The sequence below is a fragment of the Protobothrops mucrosquamatus genome, unplaced genomic scaffold, assembly GCF_001527695.2.
Source record: "Protobothrops mucrosquamatus isolate PMUCROS unplaced genomic scaffold, P.Mucros_1.0 scaffold324, whole genome shotgun sequence".
In the NCBI taxonomy this organism is placed as follows: Eukaryota; Metazoa; Chordata; class Lepidosauria; order Squamata; family Viperidae; genus Protobothrops; species Protobothrops mucrosquamatus.
This window is the reverse complement of record NW_015386663.1, coordinates 329,392-349,894: the sequence shown is the minus strand read 5'-3', so window position 1 is coordinate 349,894 and position 20,503 is coordinate 329,392. Positions and strand designations below refer to the sequence as shown.

The 20,503-nt window shown below is 40.5% G+C and overlaps 1 protein-coding gene across 1 annotated transcript in view; it reads right to left on the bottom strand.

Annotated features, from left to right (window-relative positions):
• Positions 1 to 18,007, bottom strand: part of LOC107286771 (unconventional myosin-X) — an 83,302-nt gene extending 65,295 nt beyond the window's left edge. Inside the window, exons 1-4 of the mRNA XM_029284002.1 lie at positions 17,881 to 18,007; positions 12,129 to 12,217; positions 3,894 to 3,992; positions 1,550 to 1,708 (exon numbers count right to left, since the gene is read on the bottom strand). Coding sequence (XP_029139835.1) covers positions 1,550 to 1,708; positions 3,894 to 3,992; positions 12,129 to 12,217; positions 17,881 to 18,007 — 474 coding nt within the window. The remainder of the gene's footprint in view (positions 1 to 1,549; positions 1,709 to 3,893; positions 3,993 to 12,128; positions 12,218 to 17,880) is intronic.
• Between the last annotated feature and the right edge of the window lie 2,496 nt (positions 18,008 to 20,503).

Sequence of the window (20,503 nt, the reverse complement as noted above, 5' to 3'; positions counted from 1 at the left end):
AAACTATTTTTTTAAAAAAAAAATCTGTTAATTTTTTTGCAGTTTCTTTCCCCTAAGGGAAGATTTGGATCTCCCTTTCCCCAAAAACAAAACATAAAAACCAACAAAACCCCCTATAATGTTTCCTCTGGCTTTTTAAAACAAAAAGCCTTTTGCATAAATATTCACTCTGGCTGATCCCAAGTATTATAGGATTGCTATATGTTACTTTTTAAGACACCTAGAACTGCTGCCGTTTTCTTCCTACTAACACAAGCAATAAATCGTTTAGTGCCCCCCTCCTGCCCCCCTTCATAGCACTGCCTGGCAGGGCCAAGGAAATGAGCAATGTAGTGATCTCATCTCATTATGTGTAGAGCAGCTGGCATCAGATATTACACACACACAATGCAACATATAAGAAATGGATGCAGGTTCACCTCTGTAATTCTATCTGGCCCTTAGACAATGCATGTGGAGGTTCTGAATCTGGAAAGAGCATGATGTAAATATTATTATTCTCATTCCTTTTCTGAGGGAAAGGAAAGGAAAGGAAAAAAAATCTGATATAACAGAGCAGCAGATAAATCAAAGCTCCAAAAGCTGGTGGATTATGAGCTCTGGACTATAAAGAACTTTTGCTGAGAGGTGAGTGAGAGTCCAATTGTAAGCTGGGTGCAAATGGTAAAAAAACAAATAGGTTATCACTAGACAGCATAATGCATTATTCGCAAGTCCATTGCTTGCTCAAAAAGAAGACGCTTCCCAGAAAATAGGTCATTTAATTGATCATTTACTAGAATATAAAATGCCTTCAGTCCTTGTTGCCTTAGTAACCGTTGCGATGCAACAGACTTAAGATCTACATTTCAACATCAGAATTTAAGAACGCTTGTGCACAGGTAAGAAGATAAGGGAATATGCCTCATCCCCTTCCTTGCGCTCCCAGATAATCTCGCAGCCATCTTGCTTGATGCAGAATTTATCTGCTCCTCCTCATCTTCCATCCATATTTACAGAAATAGGTAGAAATTGGATGTTTAATGCCAAAAGGAGGAATTAGATGGCAGAATCTTTAGATTGCACTATGGGTGCCATTTCTTAGAATTCAGGAAAGGGGTATGTTATGTAAAAGCACTTTCTTTCTCTTTGCAAATAGAAAACTAAAGTTGGGAAAGAAGGCTGAAATCTGGCATGGATATGAACATTTATGTTTGTGTTTCAACTTACATGCATTGTTTTAAAACTTGGATGGATACAGTATTCAAAAATGTAATGTATCTGCCACCAATCCATTCTGCTATTTGATTCTATTTGACGGATTGGCATGGCCCTAGTTTTACTAAAAAGCTGTCCAAATATTCTGAGGTCTCTAACCCAAGCTTCTGTGCTCATGACCCAAAGACATCAAAGCACACTTCAGAGAGTTATGGCTCCTGCACACCTGGATGTCAAGTCTACCTATCATAGGATGAGGATACAGCCATGCAGGTAACTTCTCTTTTGAGGATGTTGTTTAGCACTTTGTTGGAGAGATTAGCAGGGCCACCAGTCTAATTTGTTCACTCACATAGATGTGGTTCTGCTTGTAGCGCTGGTGCAGATTGAGCAAGATGGCAGCCTCATGCAGGTCTCCCAGCATGGACATGTCCTCCACACCGTCTACACTTGACTGATGCATTGGCAGGATTTTTTCTTTGGGCAGAGAGGCCCAGGGATAGCAGAACACCTAGTGGGAAGGGAAAGATTGCATTGAGAGATGCCACACTGCAAAATGACCATATGTCCTGGATCAGGGGTAGGCAACCTTGGCTCTTTTATGACTCCTGGACTTCAACTCCCAGGATTCCTAAGCCAGCCATGCTGGCTCAGGAATTCTGGGAGTTGAAGTCCACAAGTCATACAACAGCCAAGGTTGCCTATCCCTGTGACCTGGATGATTATCATCTGCTGAATTAGATGTGATAGTAAAGGACCTGTGTTAAATTTGTACATCAAGAGCAAGGTAAGTCAATTAGTAATCATGTGCATGCCTGCAAACATGCAATTTCTTGTATTCCCACGTCCTTTAAGCAAACCTTTCATATGGTAGCCCTAGAAAGAACTTCCAAGCAATCAAAATTAAGAAAATCACTAGAGTAATATTAAAAAAGAATCAAGTTCAAATTTAGAAGTCAGGGAGAATGAAGAATGCAGACATCAATACACTACCATTTAAAGACAAAAAAACACTATAGTACCAACCACTTAAAACTATCAGGGATGGAGCAAGTACAATTTCTTTGGAAAAAAAAAACTCCATAAGCCAGATGCTGCTGCAGTCAAAATCCTGTCTCATATTCCTATCAACTAAACTTTTTAAAGTAGTGGAATAGGAAATGGAGCCTTTGATGCTGAACATCTCTGCAAAAGAATCCTGCTAGTCCATTTTGTGCTTGTTGCAGTTTTTCAAGGGTAGCCCTATCCACAACATTTTATAATAATCTAATTCAATAACGAGCAAGAATTAATTTGCTTGACCCACTGTGAATAAAGGCCACTGACAAGTTCTTAAGGACAGCAACACATGACATTTTCTGTCACCCACATCTAGCCCACTAGGAAAGGCAATCTATGCCCATTATTTTCTGCTATACAACAAAAGTATTTTTTTTTACTTCTACTGATTCCAATCAGCAGTTCTTCTATTGTGCCCCGCCTACACTGCTGGAACTGGCTACTATATACTTGGCAGGATCACCCTCTCTATTCCAGTCATTGGTAACTGTCCTCTGGTCATTTTTTAAAAAATAAATTAACCAGTGAAACAATGAAAAACTGCTTTTTAAAAAAAAAGAAAATAGGTGAAATTGATACGTTTTTGCCACTTTTACTTTCTAGGCCTCAGGACAGGAAAATAGGCCTTAGCCCTTAGACTTATATACCGCTTCACAGAGATTTATAGGATTTCTCTCTTTTTTTTTATCAGTCCAGGAATGGTAAAAAAGGTGGGGGACTTCACCAATCATGGTTAATGTGATCCAGATAAAACACTAACCTGTCTGCATGGTGGACAAACAGAGGGAAAGGTTGAAATGTGGAAACAGATTACTTAAACTGGCTTCCTTATCACTGGTTTACACACAGCTGAAGAGTCCAGTGTAGAAAAGTCTTACGATTTGGATCGCTCAGGCTGTTCTGCTCTTGGTTCATGCTTCAAACATGTAAATGTTGTAATGGATTGTCAGTTGCCACAGGGACACTATATCAAACTCCTGCATCTCCATCTTTGATTCTGTACTAGTAAATTGCTAACATAAAAAAACATACACTGAAAGAATATCCATCTTTCTATTGCTCTTTTAGCAAGCCTCATTGAGATGCTGTAATCGCAGTTAGGTCACATTAAAAGATAACTGATCTGCATTAGGTCATCTTATCTTATATACGCAGGGGAAAACGCAGGCCTCCCTCCCCAATACATCAGAGAGATTCAGAAGGGCGAGGATTTGCCTAGAGAAAATGACCAATTTGAGGTATTAATACAGGATTATCTCCAATTTCAAACCTGGCCAGCTGCAGAACTGCAGAACTATTGTGAATGGCTTGAAGGCTTCAAGAGCCTGCCCCAGTTGGCTAAGGTGTGTTGCCGTCTTTCCTGAGAACTTGTGTGCTTTGTTTCAGGGTCAAAGAGTTTAATAGCAATTCAGAAAAATCAATTTGCAAGTGAGAGTGGGGAGCAAAGTCTTAAGAAAAATATGCCTGTTCAGGCAAGATGACATTACTTAACACTTGGCCATCCTAGGTGGTACATGTTAGGAGGTATCAGTTGAGTCTCCAAATGTTTTTTTTAAATTTTTTTAGCTTAAATGGGCAAGAGAATTATCCAAGAGTACTTTCTCCAGTGGTTCATTAAAGTCTTAAATTTCACTTACCTCACCGTAGTCTGAAGTGAAGAGCATGGAGCCATTAGCACAGGATCCAAGAGTGCAGGGCCGCATATAATCCAGTTCCTGCAGCCACACACGTGTTCCCTGAAACCAATCACAAGAGAGTTCAACCATATAGTCTTCATCAGACTACATTTGTACATCCAAGGGAGATGGGCAGTTCAGAAATATGATATATATGTGTGTCTGTGTGTATACATATACATACATACACATACACACACACACACATTTAATGATTACACTTGCTATTGTTTCCTTTCTTTGCCAATCAACTGCAAAAATATATCATATCTAGAAATACTTCAAGTGCATATTCAGCAGTAAGTGCATGAATAAAATATGTAGATGGCCACCACAAAGGGGCAGTCTTCCCTTCATCTTGTAAATAAGGTAGTATATATGCCTATAAGAATTAGGATCAACAATTATAGATGATTTATCCTTTCACTTTTGTCTTTTTTATTTAAACTTTCATAGAAATATAGGAAAGCTGGCTGGACTGGCACTGAGGATGGCATTCATTATCGTCCCTCTCAGAAGACTTTATGTTTAGCACTGTGATAGAAAATTCTATCCCATTCAAGTCCCCATCTGTCTACAAACAGACTGGCATAAGCATATTATGTGTGTGTGTGTGTGTGTGTGTGCACGCGCACACTTTGTTATAGCAACTGCTGGAACTCGTAACATCTCACCATATATATGACAGCTGAACACTGTTGCCTAGCAGGATTAAAATATCTCCAATTTCTATAGTCTGCATGGATCCCCAACATATCCTGCAATGATAAACTATTCAGTCTGCCTGATGCAGTTTAGACTGGTAGAAAAGGATCTACTTTCTTCATTCTTAAATTCCTTTTTAAGCAGTTACATTGCAAACACTGTGGATGGCACAAAACTTCACTTTGCCTTTATTTCAATACAGTAGTCAACATTTTCCCATTCATCTCAGGCAAATATAAGACTTAGTCTCCCAGCCTTGCTCCACATTCAAAGACATTACTGAATTGTGCCAAAAGCTGTCACCAGACCATTAGAATAAACCAAGCAAAAGCAGCCTTTGGGTAAAAGTCACAGTATCTTGATATGTAGTATCAGTGGCGGGATTCAGCCAGTTCGCACCACTTCGGCAGAACCGGTAGCTAAATTTTTGTTGCCCAGGCCCAGAATGGACTTCTGGAAGCGGCATCCACACGGAGAATAGGTTGTTCACATATTTGAATCCCACCACTGTGTAGTATGGAACTGGATTTAGACAATGGTTTTCACCCATTTTCAACACCTCAAGATTTAATTCTGCCTAGCTTTTGCTCATTTGTGTTAGACCTAGATGTGAGATTCCCAGGCTCAAGTTTCAATCAATTTTGAAACTGTTTACTATTTCCCTCTAACTCAGTTCATCAAGTCTTATGAGACTAAAAATGCTACTTTATGCTTCCTAACATAAAGGGAGCTGAAATTATGCTCTCATGTCCTTAGAGCAGGGGTGTCAAACTCAATTTCACTGAGGGCCGCATCAGCATTGCGGTTGCCCTTGGAGGGCCAGGTGGGTGTGGCCAGAGTGGGTGCAGCCAGAGTGGGTGCAGCCTACTGGGTGGGCGTGGATGGAGTGGGTGTGGCTTACTGGGTGGGCGTGGTCAGTTCTACATCATTCGCGTCAAGGGTACCTGTGGGGGCCTGGGTAGGAGTGGGACAGATCTGAAAGTCTCTGGCAGAAGGGGGTGGGACCGGGGCAAGTGCCAAGGCATGGTCCACCGGGGCAAGTGCCAAGATGGCCACCACAAAATTGTACATTGGCTCCCGGCTGGCCTGGGCCAGGGCCAAGGCAGCGGGGGCTGTTCCCTCACTGTTTCCAGGATGGCTTTGCGGGCCACATGAAACCACTTCGCGGGCCACATCCGGCCCCCGGGCCTTGTGTTTGACATGTCTGCCTTAGAGGAAAGTGTGATACAAATACAATTCATTTTTAACCATTTTACATACACTCCTGATTTTTCTTACATGGAGATTAAGTACCATGAAAATTGGCAATGCTGTAGGAACTAGAAAAATGTTTTGTAATAATCACGGAAGTTACTGCTGGACCCATCTTGAACCTTTAGCTGACAATAATTCCTCACACAAACAAAGGGTCCAACTTGGCTAGGATAAAAGTTCAAACTGATCAACTGGAGGAGGACAAAAGGATAGGACAGCCAATTTACATAACAGATACCAGAGAGAGAGAAGGTCTCTTGTCATCTGAGTAGGAAGAAACTGAGAGGAACTCAAGTACTTCTAAAAAGTGCCTGAAATAAACAGGGAGGCAAGGGGCTGCAAGACCTCTTTCCTATAAAAAGGGGCATGTACTGAAATCTATTTTTTTACTGCTGAGAAAAACAAATCTTTTTCAGTCAACCCAGCCATGTGTGTGTGTGTGTGTGTGTGTGTGTGTGTATGTGTGTGTACACATAAGTGTATTGCTATTCTTTGGGGGGGGGGAGGCATAACTAGAGCCACAGTAGCAGTAAACGTTTGTTTTACCCAAGGGCTAAGCACAAACCACTTTTAAGAAAATGAATTGGGACAGTTGAATGCTTAGTAGTTTTAATAGTTTTGCAATAACAAGCCTGGAAACGAGAAGTGGCATTTGGGGAAAAAGCTCTAGCAGCCTCTCCCTGCCACTATCCACTTCTTTGCTCACAATGACCTAGCTTTTGTTATCAGAAAAGCCTGATCTAACTGGAGATTTTTGTGGACATTTTTCAAATGGAGGCTCAAGGAAGGTCATTTCGTGCCCTCCGTGGTCCATATAAATGTTAAAATCATGGCTAGGTCTGTACCATTGCTAAAAGAGATTTTAATAAGTTTGTTTTCCATTTGATAGGAAATCAATAGAGAAAGGATTGATAGCAAAAACTGCAGCAGGGGAGAAGAGGGACTGGTTGAGAGCCAGGATACCACTAAGCAATCATTGCCATGACCCCTGCCTGCTTTATGCCTCTCCATAGTGATTGATACTTATCACCGAAGAGCTACTGACAAGATGCAACAAAGGCAATTCCTATGAAGTCATCTCATAGTCTTGCAAAATGCTGAAAGATCACAGAATACTGACTCAGAGCTAAAGTGTAATTTTTGTTTGGCCTGAGTCCTTTGTGCACATGGAAAGCTAAACAAAAACCCCACTAGATAAATAGATGGATGAATATTAGGTTTTCCCCCAGTGAATGATAAACTATAGGACTTTTTGAAGTATGTGGTCTTTGCACTAATCTTTCTATGGTAAAAAAATTATTAGCCATATCAGCCATTATCAGGAATAGATTATATCAAGAACAACTTGGCTTCCTATTCTGATCAGTCTTAACTTTGCTGCTTTAGATACTCATTTTTATGAAGTCCTCCTCCTCCTCCTCCTTCTTCTCCTCCTCCACCTCCTCCTCTCTTTCTCTCTCTTGTATTAGGTGCCCACAAATGATCAAGAATCAGGATTCTGCCTTGGCTACATTACAAAACTTTTAGTAATTTAAGTAATTTAATTATTAGGTAGCTTACTATTATTATTATTATTATTATTATTATTATTATTATTATTATTGTTGTTGTTGTTGTTGTAGTAGTAGTAGTAGTAGTAGTAGTAGTAGTAGTAGTAGTAGTAGTAGTAGTTACATTAAATAGCTACAATATGGGAGGGACTGGGAGAAGCCATAACTTCCAGATAAGGGTTGAATCAAGTTTCATCAAATGCATATTTTGATTGATCCAGAGGGCCATAAATAAGTAATAGATACATATAAACAGAAATTAGCTAATGGAAGCAGATGTGAGATGCAGCAGGTGGAAGGACATCCACTCTATGCACAAGAGGAAAGAGGTTATCTGATCTCAAGAAAGAGGCAGAATGGGTAGTGTGTGTGGGTGTGTGGGGGTCAATAATAGTTTTCATGAAAGGGGAGATCAAACAGAACATGGGTGTGAACTTTCATGGATACTTGAGCAATAATGTGCTTTTCTGCTGCTGGGGGCTAATCTCACATTATCAACTATTTGCTTTCGGATCTTCTGTGAGACAGCCAAAAGCACTGTTCCAAATTTCAACTTGTACGCTCTGTCTCAGAATGAAAAGTTCTCTTGAAGCTGCAGAATACTCTTTATTGTTCTATCTTAGCAAAAGTCCTAAATTTAGAAAGGCACCACCTGCAAAAATAAAACTAGATAAGGGAAAATATCACCACTGCATCCACAGTAAATTTAAGGCAACCTTCCCACTTTGAAATCAAAATATTTTGGAGAAAAACTACCATTTTAGCTCTCAGATAAATGCAGTAGTAATATTCAGAAACATTCAAAGGAAAAATAATTTTAGGAAGCTACGTGATGAATGGATCAGGTAGATGAGTTTCAGAAGCTCAGCTGAAAGTGGAAGAGAGAGACCCAAATCTCTAAAAGTAAGGACCACAGACTTAATGTTAACATCAGTACAAGCTTAAAAAGGGGAAGACTGGAAATCTTGGGGCCTTCAGATGTTATGATTGATAGGTTCTTTATCTTTCCTTAAAGGCCATCATTGTAAAAACTAAACTTTAGAAGGGGTTAAATCACATAATCCAGTAGATATGCAGTTCTTATTAATTTGCGATGCAAACAGACAGTTTTCTATGAATTACTGAAATACAAGTATTACAATATGTTTTATTAACAAAGTGGAAAAGTGTTACTTTTTGAAAAATATGTTAACATGGCTGTCTCAAGCGCTTTTCCTAATTCTAGAGCTATAAATGAGTGTCGCAGATTAATGTATGTTGCATACTGGATAGTGTTCACACAAAATACTGCAATACGCTGCTGAGAATTCGGGCATGTGAGGAAGCAGCAAGTATGCCAGGGCAGACTTCTCAATTATTTCTACTTAGTTTTTTCCTGTATAAGAGTGGCAGGAATTTAGAAGTCACAGGACGCTTAATGTTAAGTTTAAATCTGGCTTCTGACTTAGTGCTTCTCTTAGAAGCCAGAATCCAAAAGTCAGCTACAAACGCTGGTTTCTAATACTGACATTAAAAGGAGAGGTGGGAGGTCATAGACTACTAGACATATAAGCCTTTTTGGATATGGATTGGGGTTGCTTCCATTTGCAGGGGGAACCAAGCAGATGTACCTGGTCAATATGTACCAGTAAGATTTGAAATACTAACAAACCAGCATTTTAAATAAATCTGACCCACCATCTAATAAGGACAGTGTCACTATCAGGGACTGCACTGAGTTTTGAGATGAAATGTATTTGTTTTCAGAACACATTACTACAAATAATGCTTATGGTAAAGCTGGTACCAGATTGATTTCTTGTTAGGGAAGCAGGAACAGGAAATTCTTAAGAGGTTCTAAATTGATGATAAGGACAGAGCTTACTCATCACTGTGTTTGTGACTGTTATCACATTCACATTCCTGATTTTGTTTTAAAAAAAAGACATTGAAGAAATCAGCTTTCCCCACCCAAGTGCTCTTAAACGTACCAATTAAGAGATGATAGGTAATGGATCCGATCAATCTGGTAATCAACAAGTTGGAGAAGGGGAATTGATTTGTACTTTTACAGAGTGTCTTCTAATGTTTGCATTATTTTCTCTTGTTTTTCTTTTTTAAAATTCATATTTATTTTTTAAAAATCATATAAGCACAAATCAAAAGAAAAGAAAATGTACACATACACAAAAAAGAAACCAAAATCAATAAACATAAAAATGACTTCTGACCTCTTTTTCAACAAATAATTACATTCTTGTCCCTCCTCTCTCTTAAATATTTCTCAGATCTCCTCATCTCCTCCTTTAATTGATATCTTTCTTAATCTTCAAATTCATTAATCATTTCATTTTTTTTCTTTCAGTAAGAAGTCCATTTAAGGTTTCCAGTATTTTTAAAAAACACAAACCCACCAACATTTTGCTGTTCGTTCTCTTGATCAACCATGAATCTTTTCTAATTCATGGTCCTCCCATTTTTCCCATTCTAGACAGTAAGCAGGCACTGGAGCATTCCAAAGGTGTGTGTGTGTGCGCGCACGCCCCCCTGCCCCCCATGTGTGTGTGTGTGTGTGTGTGTGTGTGTAGGGGGTGTTAGAAAGGAAAGAAAAGAAAAGCTAAAGGTGTGAAACCGAGGCAGTATTTGTGTCTCTTTTCAACTGGAATGCACAATCACAGCCAAATGATTTCCCACTTACTGGTGGCTTGTTTAGCTGCACAGTTGCCAGTCCCAACTGGGGTCATTAAGTGAAGATTACCTGTACCTCTCTTTTGCACTTGACTGATGCCATGTTAGAAACATAATGTGCTCATTCTTGAGCATAAGATCAGAGTAAATGTTACTGGTCTACAATTAAGTTTATATGGCAGTAGGATGTAACAAAAGGATGTAACACTCTGTAACAAAAATAATGGGATGACTTCAGAATAAAATTAGGAATAAGATACCATGCCTGCAGTAAAGAGCTGATAATATGAAACAGAGGAGCTGCCCTATCTGTAAGTAACAGAGAAATTACATGTAAATGAAAAGTCAGCTGTAATGAAAGGCTGCATTTCAAAATGAACCAGCTGTCACGGGCCCTTCGTATCTTGGAGGTCTTCTCTGCAGCACAGAGATGCATTCCTCCTAGTTGTGCTTATCTTGCAAATTCTGACAAGGTCATACAGTAAGATTTGTCTCGAGACATGTTACCCTCAGAAACAGAAGTCAAGCAATGCCTTTAGTTGAACGTAATTTCTACCTTCCTGCTTCACTAAGTTAGAAGGGCTTCAGCCACAGCAGCTACATCTTTTTACCTCTCAAACAGAAAGACTGAAATCACCTGCAAAAAACAAGTAGCACAGAATTAAACCATATACTGCATGGTTACTCAAAGTTAGCAATGTTTAACAAGATCCCTCTCAATCCATCAAGGCAATGAGATCAGATGGAACAAAAAGATCTTAAGAGATTTCTTTCCATATGTGTTCATTTAATCTGCTTACACAAAGGATCTCTCCTGATCTTGTTTTCTATATAAACATAGCTTACTCAATAGCTTAATAGAAGTTAAAGGACAAATGCTGCTTGATATTATGTGGAGCATTGCTGTAATTACAGTATATTGCATGGGGTTAGTGCCCATAAAACTAAAATAAAACCATTGTCCATAAACTTACACCCAAGTAGCACATGGTAGGCTGAGCTCCTGTTCTTGCCCCAGTTCCTTGCCACCTGGCAGTTTGAAAGCATGCAAATGCTAGTAGATAAATAGGTACTACTTCATGGGAATGTAACAGCATTCTCAGTGTATAGTCAGTCATGCTGACCATATGACCACAGAAACGTCTTTGGACACTGGCTCCCTCAGCCAGGAGATGAGCACCACATCCTAGAATTGGACATGACCAGACAGGGGAAACCTTTATCTTTATCTAACTAATGGCCCATCTCACCCAATGATATCAAATTGACAGGCTTTCCAAGTTTTCAAGCAGGAGATTTTTCAGCCTAAGCTAAGAAATCCGAAAGATCTTGATTCCTCTGATATTCAAAGTATGGTGCTGTACCACTGAGCTACTGAGCCAAAATGAAGACAGCCAAATTTATTAGATAGAATGGTGAAAAGATACTGAATAATTGCATGGCAGATTGCAAGAGATGCTAAAACCCAACACCTAGAACTTTGTAGTATTAATGAGCAATTATGATACAAAAGTTGGAGAAACAGGGGAACCTCAATTGCAGGAATATTTGAAGTGGGTCAACACAATAAAGCAGGAAACATTAACAGAGCTTTTGCTCATTGCTAGTGTCTCCTTCAAGCAACATAAACACAATTATACAACTAGATATTACTGAATGGCCAATGTAAGAATCAAATTGGCTATGTGGTATGAAATTGAAGAAATCAATCCAGTCAAAACAACTTCTGATGCAGAAAGTTAAATGAAGATGGAAAGGCCATTGTGAGACTTATTACAAATGAGTTTATGGAATGATAGAAGCATTTACAGGCAACATATAGTATTCAATAAAATAGATATACCAATTCTTAATGTAAGGCACATTGTATATAAAATGTCTACAGAAATGTTTAAAGCAGCAAGATAAACAACAGTAATGACAACTTTATGCCAAGAAATGTTTGAGTCAGTGTGAGGTGGTCATCAAGATGTTGGACTAGAACTACTCGTCTGACTTTGGACCAGTCACTCATTCTCACCCCAATGTACCTCACAGTTATTGCTGTAGGGAAAATGGGAGGAGTATTATATACACCATCTTCAACTGAAGAAAGGGTAGAATATGAATCTAAAAACAAATATGAAACAAAAATATGTGGATTAGGAAACAAAAAAGATTGGTGCACAGTAGTATCATGAAAGAAAAATGTGTTCTAGAGAATGTGCCAGTATCAAACCATTCCACAATCTCCTCAAGCAAACAAAGTTTTATTTAGCATCTTACAAAGAACAGAGACACTTATGGAAATGAGAAGACAGATTTCAGAAAAGACAGAGAGGGAAAGATGACATCACTAACATATAATGGATAATGAGCAGAGCAAGATAATTAAAGGAGGTGGTTTGCTTGTCTTTACAGCTAGACCCTTGATTGTAGAGACCATGGCAGAATGTGGAATATATCAAAGCTAATAGTGTGCCAAAAATATCTAATTACTCTTCTGAGGAGTCATTACAATGAGGAAGCAATTGTAAGAGCTGAATTTGGAGAAACAGTCATTCAGAATAGGAAATGGAATGAGACAAGTGAATCTCCATATCCATGTAAACTGCACAGTGAATGGCAGGATTAGAAGAGTTGACAACTGAAAGTTGAAACACTAACATATTCAGGTCATATTACTTTGTCATCTGAAAGTAAATATCAGTATTCTGGCACTCCTATCAATCAACTTATATCCAAGTTAAAAATATTCACTGTCTTTAAAATACTGTAGTTTTGACATCCTAGAAAAGTGGTAGCGGGGGAGGGGAATGAGCTGAACCGGTGGCAGCACCGCACAAGCCTGAGCGAGAGATGGCTGCAGCTGCAGGGCTGTCAGGGCTCAGTGGAAGCGCCAGAATCAGCGCCGCAGCATCTCCAGGGTCTTGTGATTTACATTCAGATGCTTGGCAACTGATTCATATTTATGATGGTCACAGTGTTCCAGGGTCATGTGAAGTGACCAAAACCTGCTGCAACCACCCAGCAGATGGGGGGAACAAAAACCAAACACCTCCCCATCCCACCCCCGTCAATCCTCAGCAGAAATGCTCACAACAATGAAAACCTCGGATAGGAGGAAGAGCGGTGCCAGGTGGGCAGGCAGCTTGGGGGACACTTTTTTCAGTGCCATTGTAACTTCAAACAGTCACTAAGCAAACTGTTGTAAGTCGAGGACTACCTGTACTTTATCACTTTTTTCCTTTTTTTTTTTGGTCATCAAGTTTTTTGACACCTTGCTAGGCGACTGGTGGTACTCGGATATTGCCATATCCTAAAAGTGGTACAATGGGTGAAAAGGTTGAAAAGCCCTGTGCTAATCTACCATAGAACAACCATCCACACCTGGAACATTTGCAAATTGTTGAATGCAAAAATGTTGGGCGGTTCTAAATGTGAGAAAAACCAATTTTTGTAGCATTAAGAGTGGATCTTGGGAAATGATGGACACAGAAGAAAAATCCCCTCTCTAAGGAAGTCCATCTAGCGCAGTGGTTCTCAACCTGTGGGTCGGGACCCCATTTGGGGTCGATCGACCATTTCACAGGGGTCGCCAAGCAAGGCTGTCCGCCATTTTTTTTGTCCGCCATTTTTTTTGTCCGCCATTTTTTTTCCCTTTTCCTGCGGTTACCTTACCTCCCTTGGGCTGGGCCAGCTGGTGGTCGGCCTGCTCCGTCTCTGCCGCTTGCCAGCTATGCCTCGGCCGGCGCAAGGGGCAGAACCACGCATGTGCGGCGCTCCCGGGCAGGGAAAGTCCTCGACTTACGACCGGTTGGGTAGTCCTCGACTTACGACCGGTTTAGTCCTCGACTTACGACCGGTTTAGTCCTCGACTTACGACTGGTTGGGGTCGCGGCATTGAAAAGGTTGAGAACCACTGATCTAGCGGGACCAAGAAGAAAGGCCTTCTCTGTAATGCATGTCTTCCCTCCCTGTGGAACATCATCGCTGCAGAGATAAGATTGGCCTCCACTGTGACTCTCCTTTGCGAGGCCTTGGTTTTGCCAATGGGCCTGGGGACCCCAGAGTGATACGGAGCCCATCTGATTGTTGTCACCAGAAGGTGGGGGATTATTGGTTTTTGTATTATGGTTTTATCCTTATCAGTTGCCTAGAGTCACTGAGAGTGAGTCAGGCGACCATATAAATTGTCTAAATAAAAAAAGAAATTAGAGCAGCGGTTCTCAACCTGTGGGTCGCGACCCCTTTGGGGGTCAAATGACCCTTTCACAGGGGTCGCCTAAGACCATCGGAAAACACATATTTCCGATGGTCTTAGGAACCGAGACACCGCTCCTCTATCAGTCTCCAGGCGGCGGGTCTGTCCATGCTGGCGGCGAGGCCGGGGTCCGGCGGGGTCGGGCAGCGAGACCGGGTGCTGGCGGAGGAGGAGGGGTGGGCCACGTGGAGTGAGGTGCGGGGCAGGAAGGCGGCGAGGAGGCGGGCGCTGCGGCTCCTGCTGCTGCTGCTGAGGCGGCCGATCACGACGCAGAAGCGCCACGGCATGGAGCGGCGCGGCCGAGGGCAGGCAGGCGGGCAGGCCGAGGGGGAGGCGCGGCCCTCCGCATGATGAAATCGCAGGCGGTGCTGCCTCACCAGCTCCGCCTCAGCTGGTGCAGGGGGCGGTGCCACGCATGCGCGGTGCTCCCGGGCCGAGGCGGTTGCTGGGTGATGGCTCACGTGCGCCCTCGGCCTGCCCAGCGTGCGCTCCAGCCGCAGGAGAGGCGGAGCGCGCGCTCCAGAGAGAGAAAAAGAAAAAGTGTGTGTGTGTGTGTGAGAGAGAGAGAGAGAGAGAGAATGAGAGCGAGCAAACCCCGCCCCTCCTCCTGCCCCCACCCTCAGGGAAATACAGGTAGTCCTCGACTTACGACAAGGGAGCCCCGAATTTCCGTTGTTAAGTGAGACATTTGTGAAGTGAGTTTGGCCCCATTTTATTGACCTTTCATTGCCTCAGTAACCTGGTTGTTAAGCGAATCTGGCTTCCCCATTGACTTTGCTTTGTTAAAATTTTGCAAAAAAAAAAATTATGATCCCATGACGACACAGTAATTGCCATTAAAACGACGATTCATAACAGTAGCAAAATTACAGTTATGAAGTAGCAACGAAAATAATTTTATAGTTGGGGGTCACCACAACATGAGGAACTGTATTAAAGGGTTGCGGCATTAGGAAGGCTGAGAACCACTGAATTAGAGTGAAAGAATGACTGCAGGAAGAGACCATATAAGTTAAGGGGTGTAAAAATGATGAGAGGTTCTGAATGTGGGACAGACCATTTCTGGTAGCGGCTCCAGGGAGTGGGGGGAGATGGACATGGAAGAAAAGGAAAATTTTAAAAAGTAGAGGGGCTACAGGAAGAGGCTATCCTAACACTATACAAAAATGTATCGGAAGACAGAAAGACTACCAGAAGAGAATATCCCAATTCCATACAAAATAGTATGGGAAAACAGATTAATCTCTCAAGCAGTGGAGGGAAAGTAGACATAACAAGATGTGAAGGCTGCTTGGAAGAGAATAGAAAGTAAGAAGTGCCACAGAAGTGTGTGTCATTCTGGTAAAGATAATATGAAAAATTGATGTGAATGAATGTAAAAGGCTATGGGTAAGGAAAAATGCGCATAAGAGAATGATTGCTACAAAAAAATGAAGATGAGGTATAATATGTTTATATAGAGAAAAAGAGACTTCCAAATTGTGCCTTCAAAGAGAGTAAGACATGTTTAATATTGCAAAAGGCGAAGTAAACCCAGAACAATGCTGATTGGAATAAAAAAATAATAATAATTAGAAATTGGTGCAGGACAAGCCCCCAGCAGAATAAATGGGATAAAATGGTAAAAATGATTAAGTTATTTGGAATGAAACTGATAGGAAAGAAGGCAAGAATGAGTTTTTCAGAGATATGCAGGCAGATGTTAGTAATATGTTGAACGATGGAATTCCTTATTCCTGGTAATCCATATGGTGCCCTCTCCTTTGTCATAGGAAGGTGACAAATACTGAACTTTTTCATAAGGCTTTTAACTCATATAAAGCTGCTATTAAAGGATAGTGGGAGTTGGGTTTCATTTACTGATGGTGATGTGCTGCTTTTATTGTTTTAATGGAAATGCTGTAAACCACAAGAGTCTTTTGCTTTACTGTAAAAACAGTGAAATAAATGGATGAATGAGGTACATGTGAAGGCCATATCTGTGCCTGACAACTGGAAAATGTTATTGCTTTCCTTCACAGAGGGAAAGATAACAGTGATGAATACAACTAGTACACTGGGATTAATTTGTTGAAATTACTTGGAAAGGTATTGGCAGAGCATAAAAGATAATGAGTAAATTTGAAAAATGCAATGTGTCTTTTATGCTGGGGCAGGCATGCGCAAGACTAAATTTTCACTCATTGAAAAATGTATAAATGAAAGAATATTTGTGCTTATTGGTTTAGATAAAGTATATGTTAAAATGAATAGGCTTAATTATGGAATGTTTCACAAGCATCATTGAGCTGTGGTGGTGCAGTGGTTAGAAGGCAGTATTGCAGGATAATTCTGCCCACTGCCAGGGGTTCGATTCTCACCGGCTCAAGGTTGACTCAGCTTACTATCCTTCCGAGGTGGGTAAAATGAGGACTCAGATTGTTGAGGTCAATATGTTGACTCTGTAAACTGCTTAAGAGAGGGCTGTAAAGCACTGCGAAGCAGTATATGTTTAAGTGCTATTGCTTGCTATAAACATGAAGGTCCGCTCCTGACTGTGTTAAGCACAGAATATGATAGAATTAAAGTGCATGGGAGGACAAATGGAATGTTTAGCAAATGGTTCAACACTGAGGGTAAAACAAAGAAGTCTCACGCTCTTCTTTTAGGTTTGATTTGATGAATGGTAAAAGATCAGACAATTCTTGTAACCGGGGCTTTTTATTGCAATCATTTCATCAGAATAAATATGTTAATACAACTGTGAGGTTCCAACCTCTTTTGTTTGGGTAAATATATTCAACCCATACCTGTGCCTAGAAAACTAGACCTTCTCCTTATAATTATCTTTCCTGTCCTAGAATGAATCTTAGTTTTGATCTTATACTATATTCTACCTTAGCTCAATCCTTTCTAATATTACTTATATTATTCCATTTCATCCTGCCTTCAGAGTCTAGCCCAAGGGCACTTGTGTACACAGCTGGTATTCTATTGCAACCCTTTAATTTCTTGGGCACTTGTTCTTGCGGTTGCTATGGGATAGAAATATTGGAGATCTCAGCAGCCCTCTTTTTTCTGGATTGCTTCTTCAGATCTGGTGCTGCATCCTTTCCATCTCTTTCAGTTACAGTCAGTGCCATGAGCTTCAATGGGAAAATGACAGTCTTCTGGGTCTCCAAATATGCTGCCAATACGCTGTGCATTGGTGAAGCCTGAGGATGCCAGGCATCAGCACCAGAGGCCTTCTTCCATCAGACCATCTCTTCCCAAGGTCTCCTTAAATAACTGTGAGTCATGGCCTTTATTACATTTTTAGTAGTGTTTCCTTAATCTTGCTACTGCTGGCTCCTCATCTACACCAATGCCTCTGCAACACACAGCCAGCTGCAACACTCTGGTTTAGTCTTCAGTGTCTTCTGATACTCCTATATTGCCAGCTATGATGTCCTGGCCCAGCCTCTAATGTTCTCCACAGCAAATCCCTCCAACACCAACTCTGACATTCCAGTTACACCACTGATCTCCTCTGCCCAGCTCTTATACTTACCACCACCACGCTGAGTGCTCAAGCCAGTGTCTACCTCTTCTGCCAGTGCTACACTTGAGATGTTGCTACTGAGACACAGTTTACAATACTGCACACCAATGTGACCTTCTGCCGGGAATCCTGCCATTTATCCCCATTATCACTCAGCAACCAAGCTGCTTTTTAAACACCTGGGGCGTGGCAATTTGCAGGGAGGGCCTTACAAAAAGAGATGGGCACAGAAGAGATCAAAGTACAAATAGTCCTTGACTTACCACAGTTCATTTAGTGACCGTTCAAAGTTGCAATGGCACTGAAAAAAGGGACTAATGAATATTTTTCACACTTACGCCCATTGCAGCATCCCCATAGTCACATGATCAAAACTCCTGCATCTGGCAACTGACTCATATTTATGATGGTTGCAGTGTCCCAGGGTCATGTGATCCCCTTTTGTGACCTTCTGACAAGCAAAGTCAACGGGGAAGCCAGATTCACTTAACAACCGTATTACTAACTTAACAGCTGCAGGGATTCACTTAACAACTGTGGCAAGAAAGATCATATAATGGGGCAAAACTCACTTAACTGTCTTGCTTAGCAGCAAAAATTTTGGGCTCCATTGTGGTTGTAAGTTGAGGGCAACCTATATAAAAAATACTTGTGGTGATTCTGGAGATATGCTGTTTGCATTTATGACTGGTTGCCAAGTGCCCCGTGATCATGTGATTGCCATTTACAATCTTCTCTGCATGCTATTACCTTATTTGGTGGGAAACTAACAGTGTTCTGTATTTCGCCACACACTCGGCACTGTGGCATGGTGTTATGCTGGCCAGATGACCATGGAGGCGTCTTCTGACAGCTGTGGCTCAACAGCCTAAAAACAGAGATGAGCACACCCCCCCGCCCAAGTCAGCTACGGCTAGTGGAATAAAATCCACAGGTACTTCTTTACCTTTGCTTTATTGCTAGCTGTAATGACTGTAACTGGAAGAGCTGGGATTTTGGTTGTTGAGCAAAGAGGTCATGTGGCACCTTTCTTAAGGATCACCTTGCTCAACAACTAAGATTCCAGGCCTAATTGTGGTTGTAAGTGAAGGACTATCTGTAGTTTTACCCTTCCTGGGGAGTCGATTTCCTGGTCTGGTCTACTTTACAGTTATGGATATGAACATTTATGTACTTTTGCATGGAGACAATGTCATATTGTTGGCTGGGAGCCTAAACAATTTACATTGACTATTGCAGAGATTATATGAGGTAATAAGTAATATGGATCTGAATATTATGTTAAATACCAATATCATTATGTCTGATAGGGAATATGAAGATAATTGCAAGTTGCGCATGAATGATGAGACACTAGATTAATTTGGATATCTTGGTAGAATGTTTATGGATGATGGGAAAACAGATGGAGACATTTTAAGATATGCAAATGCTAATATCAAAGAGTGGTTAATATGTACTCTATAATGAAGAATCCTGTTGAAAAAAGCAAAAGTGGCTGTGCTTCAATTATCTTTGTTATAAGGAAGTGAGAGATTGGTACATCAAGAGAAATATAAAAGTTAATTAAATGAAGTGGTAATACTAATTGTGCATTGTACAACAAGTAGGGCCAAGAATCAATGGGTGATGTAGTCTGAATTCGAAAGGTAGTGACTAATATGAAAGAAATACATTCATATACAGAATATGAATGAGGACTGAATTATAAAACAAATAAATGAAGGATGAGTGACCGGTTCGTGATTAAGGGAAAGGCAGAAAAACTTGTGGTTGGAGAGAGTTGATGCAATCTTCAAAGAGAGATGGAAAGTCTAAAGAAAGCAATATCTAACTAGAAACAGTGGAAACAAGGATAGTTTACAACAATATAAAGATATGAAGAAGTATACAGTAGTAAATGGTATTAGTGTTACGTAAATTTAGCTACATTTCCTTATTTCTTGCCTTTAATTTCTTTGGCTTACTATTTTTCAGCCCTTTCTGTGCTTTATAATGTTGCTCAACCCTCCAAAAATTATCTGATGGATATGTGTATATCTCTGTATATTTACTCATTATTGGCACTATTTCTCCTATTATTAGCAGGCAAGCAAAGAAGTGCTAATGGGTTTCAATCAGATTCCTTGAGGATTACTTCTGCCCATTTCAGATTGTTGATTCCTTGTCTTAAAACATTGGTCGTACTTGTAAAAAATGTATGTGAACTAGAATAGAAATAGTTATTGTAGTTCAGGAGTGTGGTACGAATATAGAAAAAAATGCTAAAGATTTTCCCAAGCTCATGGTTTCTAGCAGCATGTAAGTACAATTTTAGAGAATCACGGGGATCATTTTAAGTTATCAAATTCAACCATCTGCATAGTGTAAGAAAACAAATTAAGGAATCTTAGCCAATGGACAGAAACCCTTAAAATCTCTGATTAACTTTTAGGATTTTTTTTTATATTTATGAAATAAATGATTTCACAATTTATTTCTTTATGTATTTATGAAATTCAATTGGAATCTGTCTTCCTATAATTAATCCTGCAATGGTCATGGCCTTCTTCTGTGTGTCTTTTAGATTTTGGCAATATCCTGTCAAATCCCTTGTTTTAGTCCCTTGATCAACTTTCCTCTCCTCTCCTCC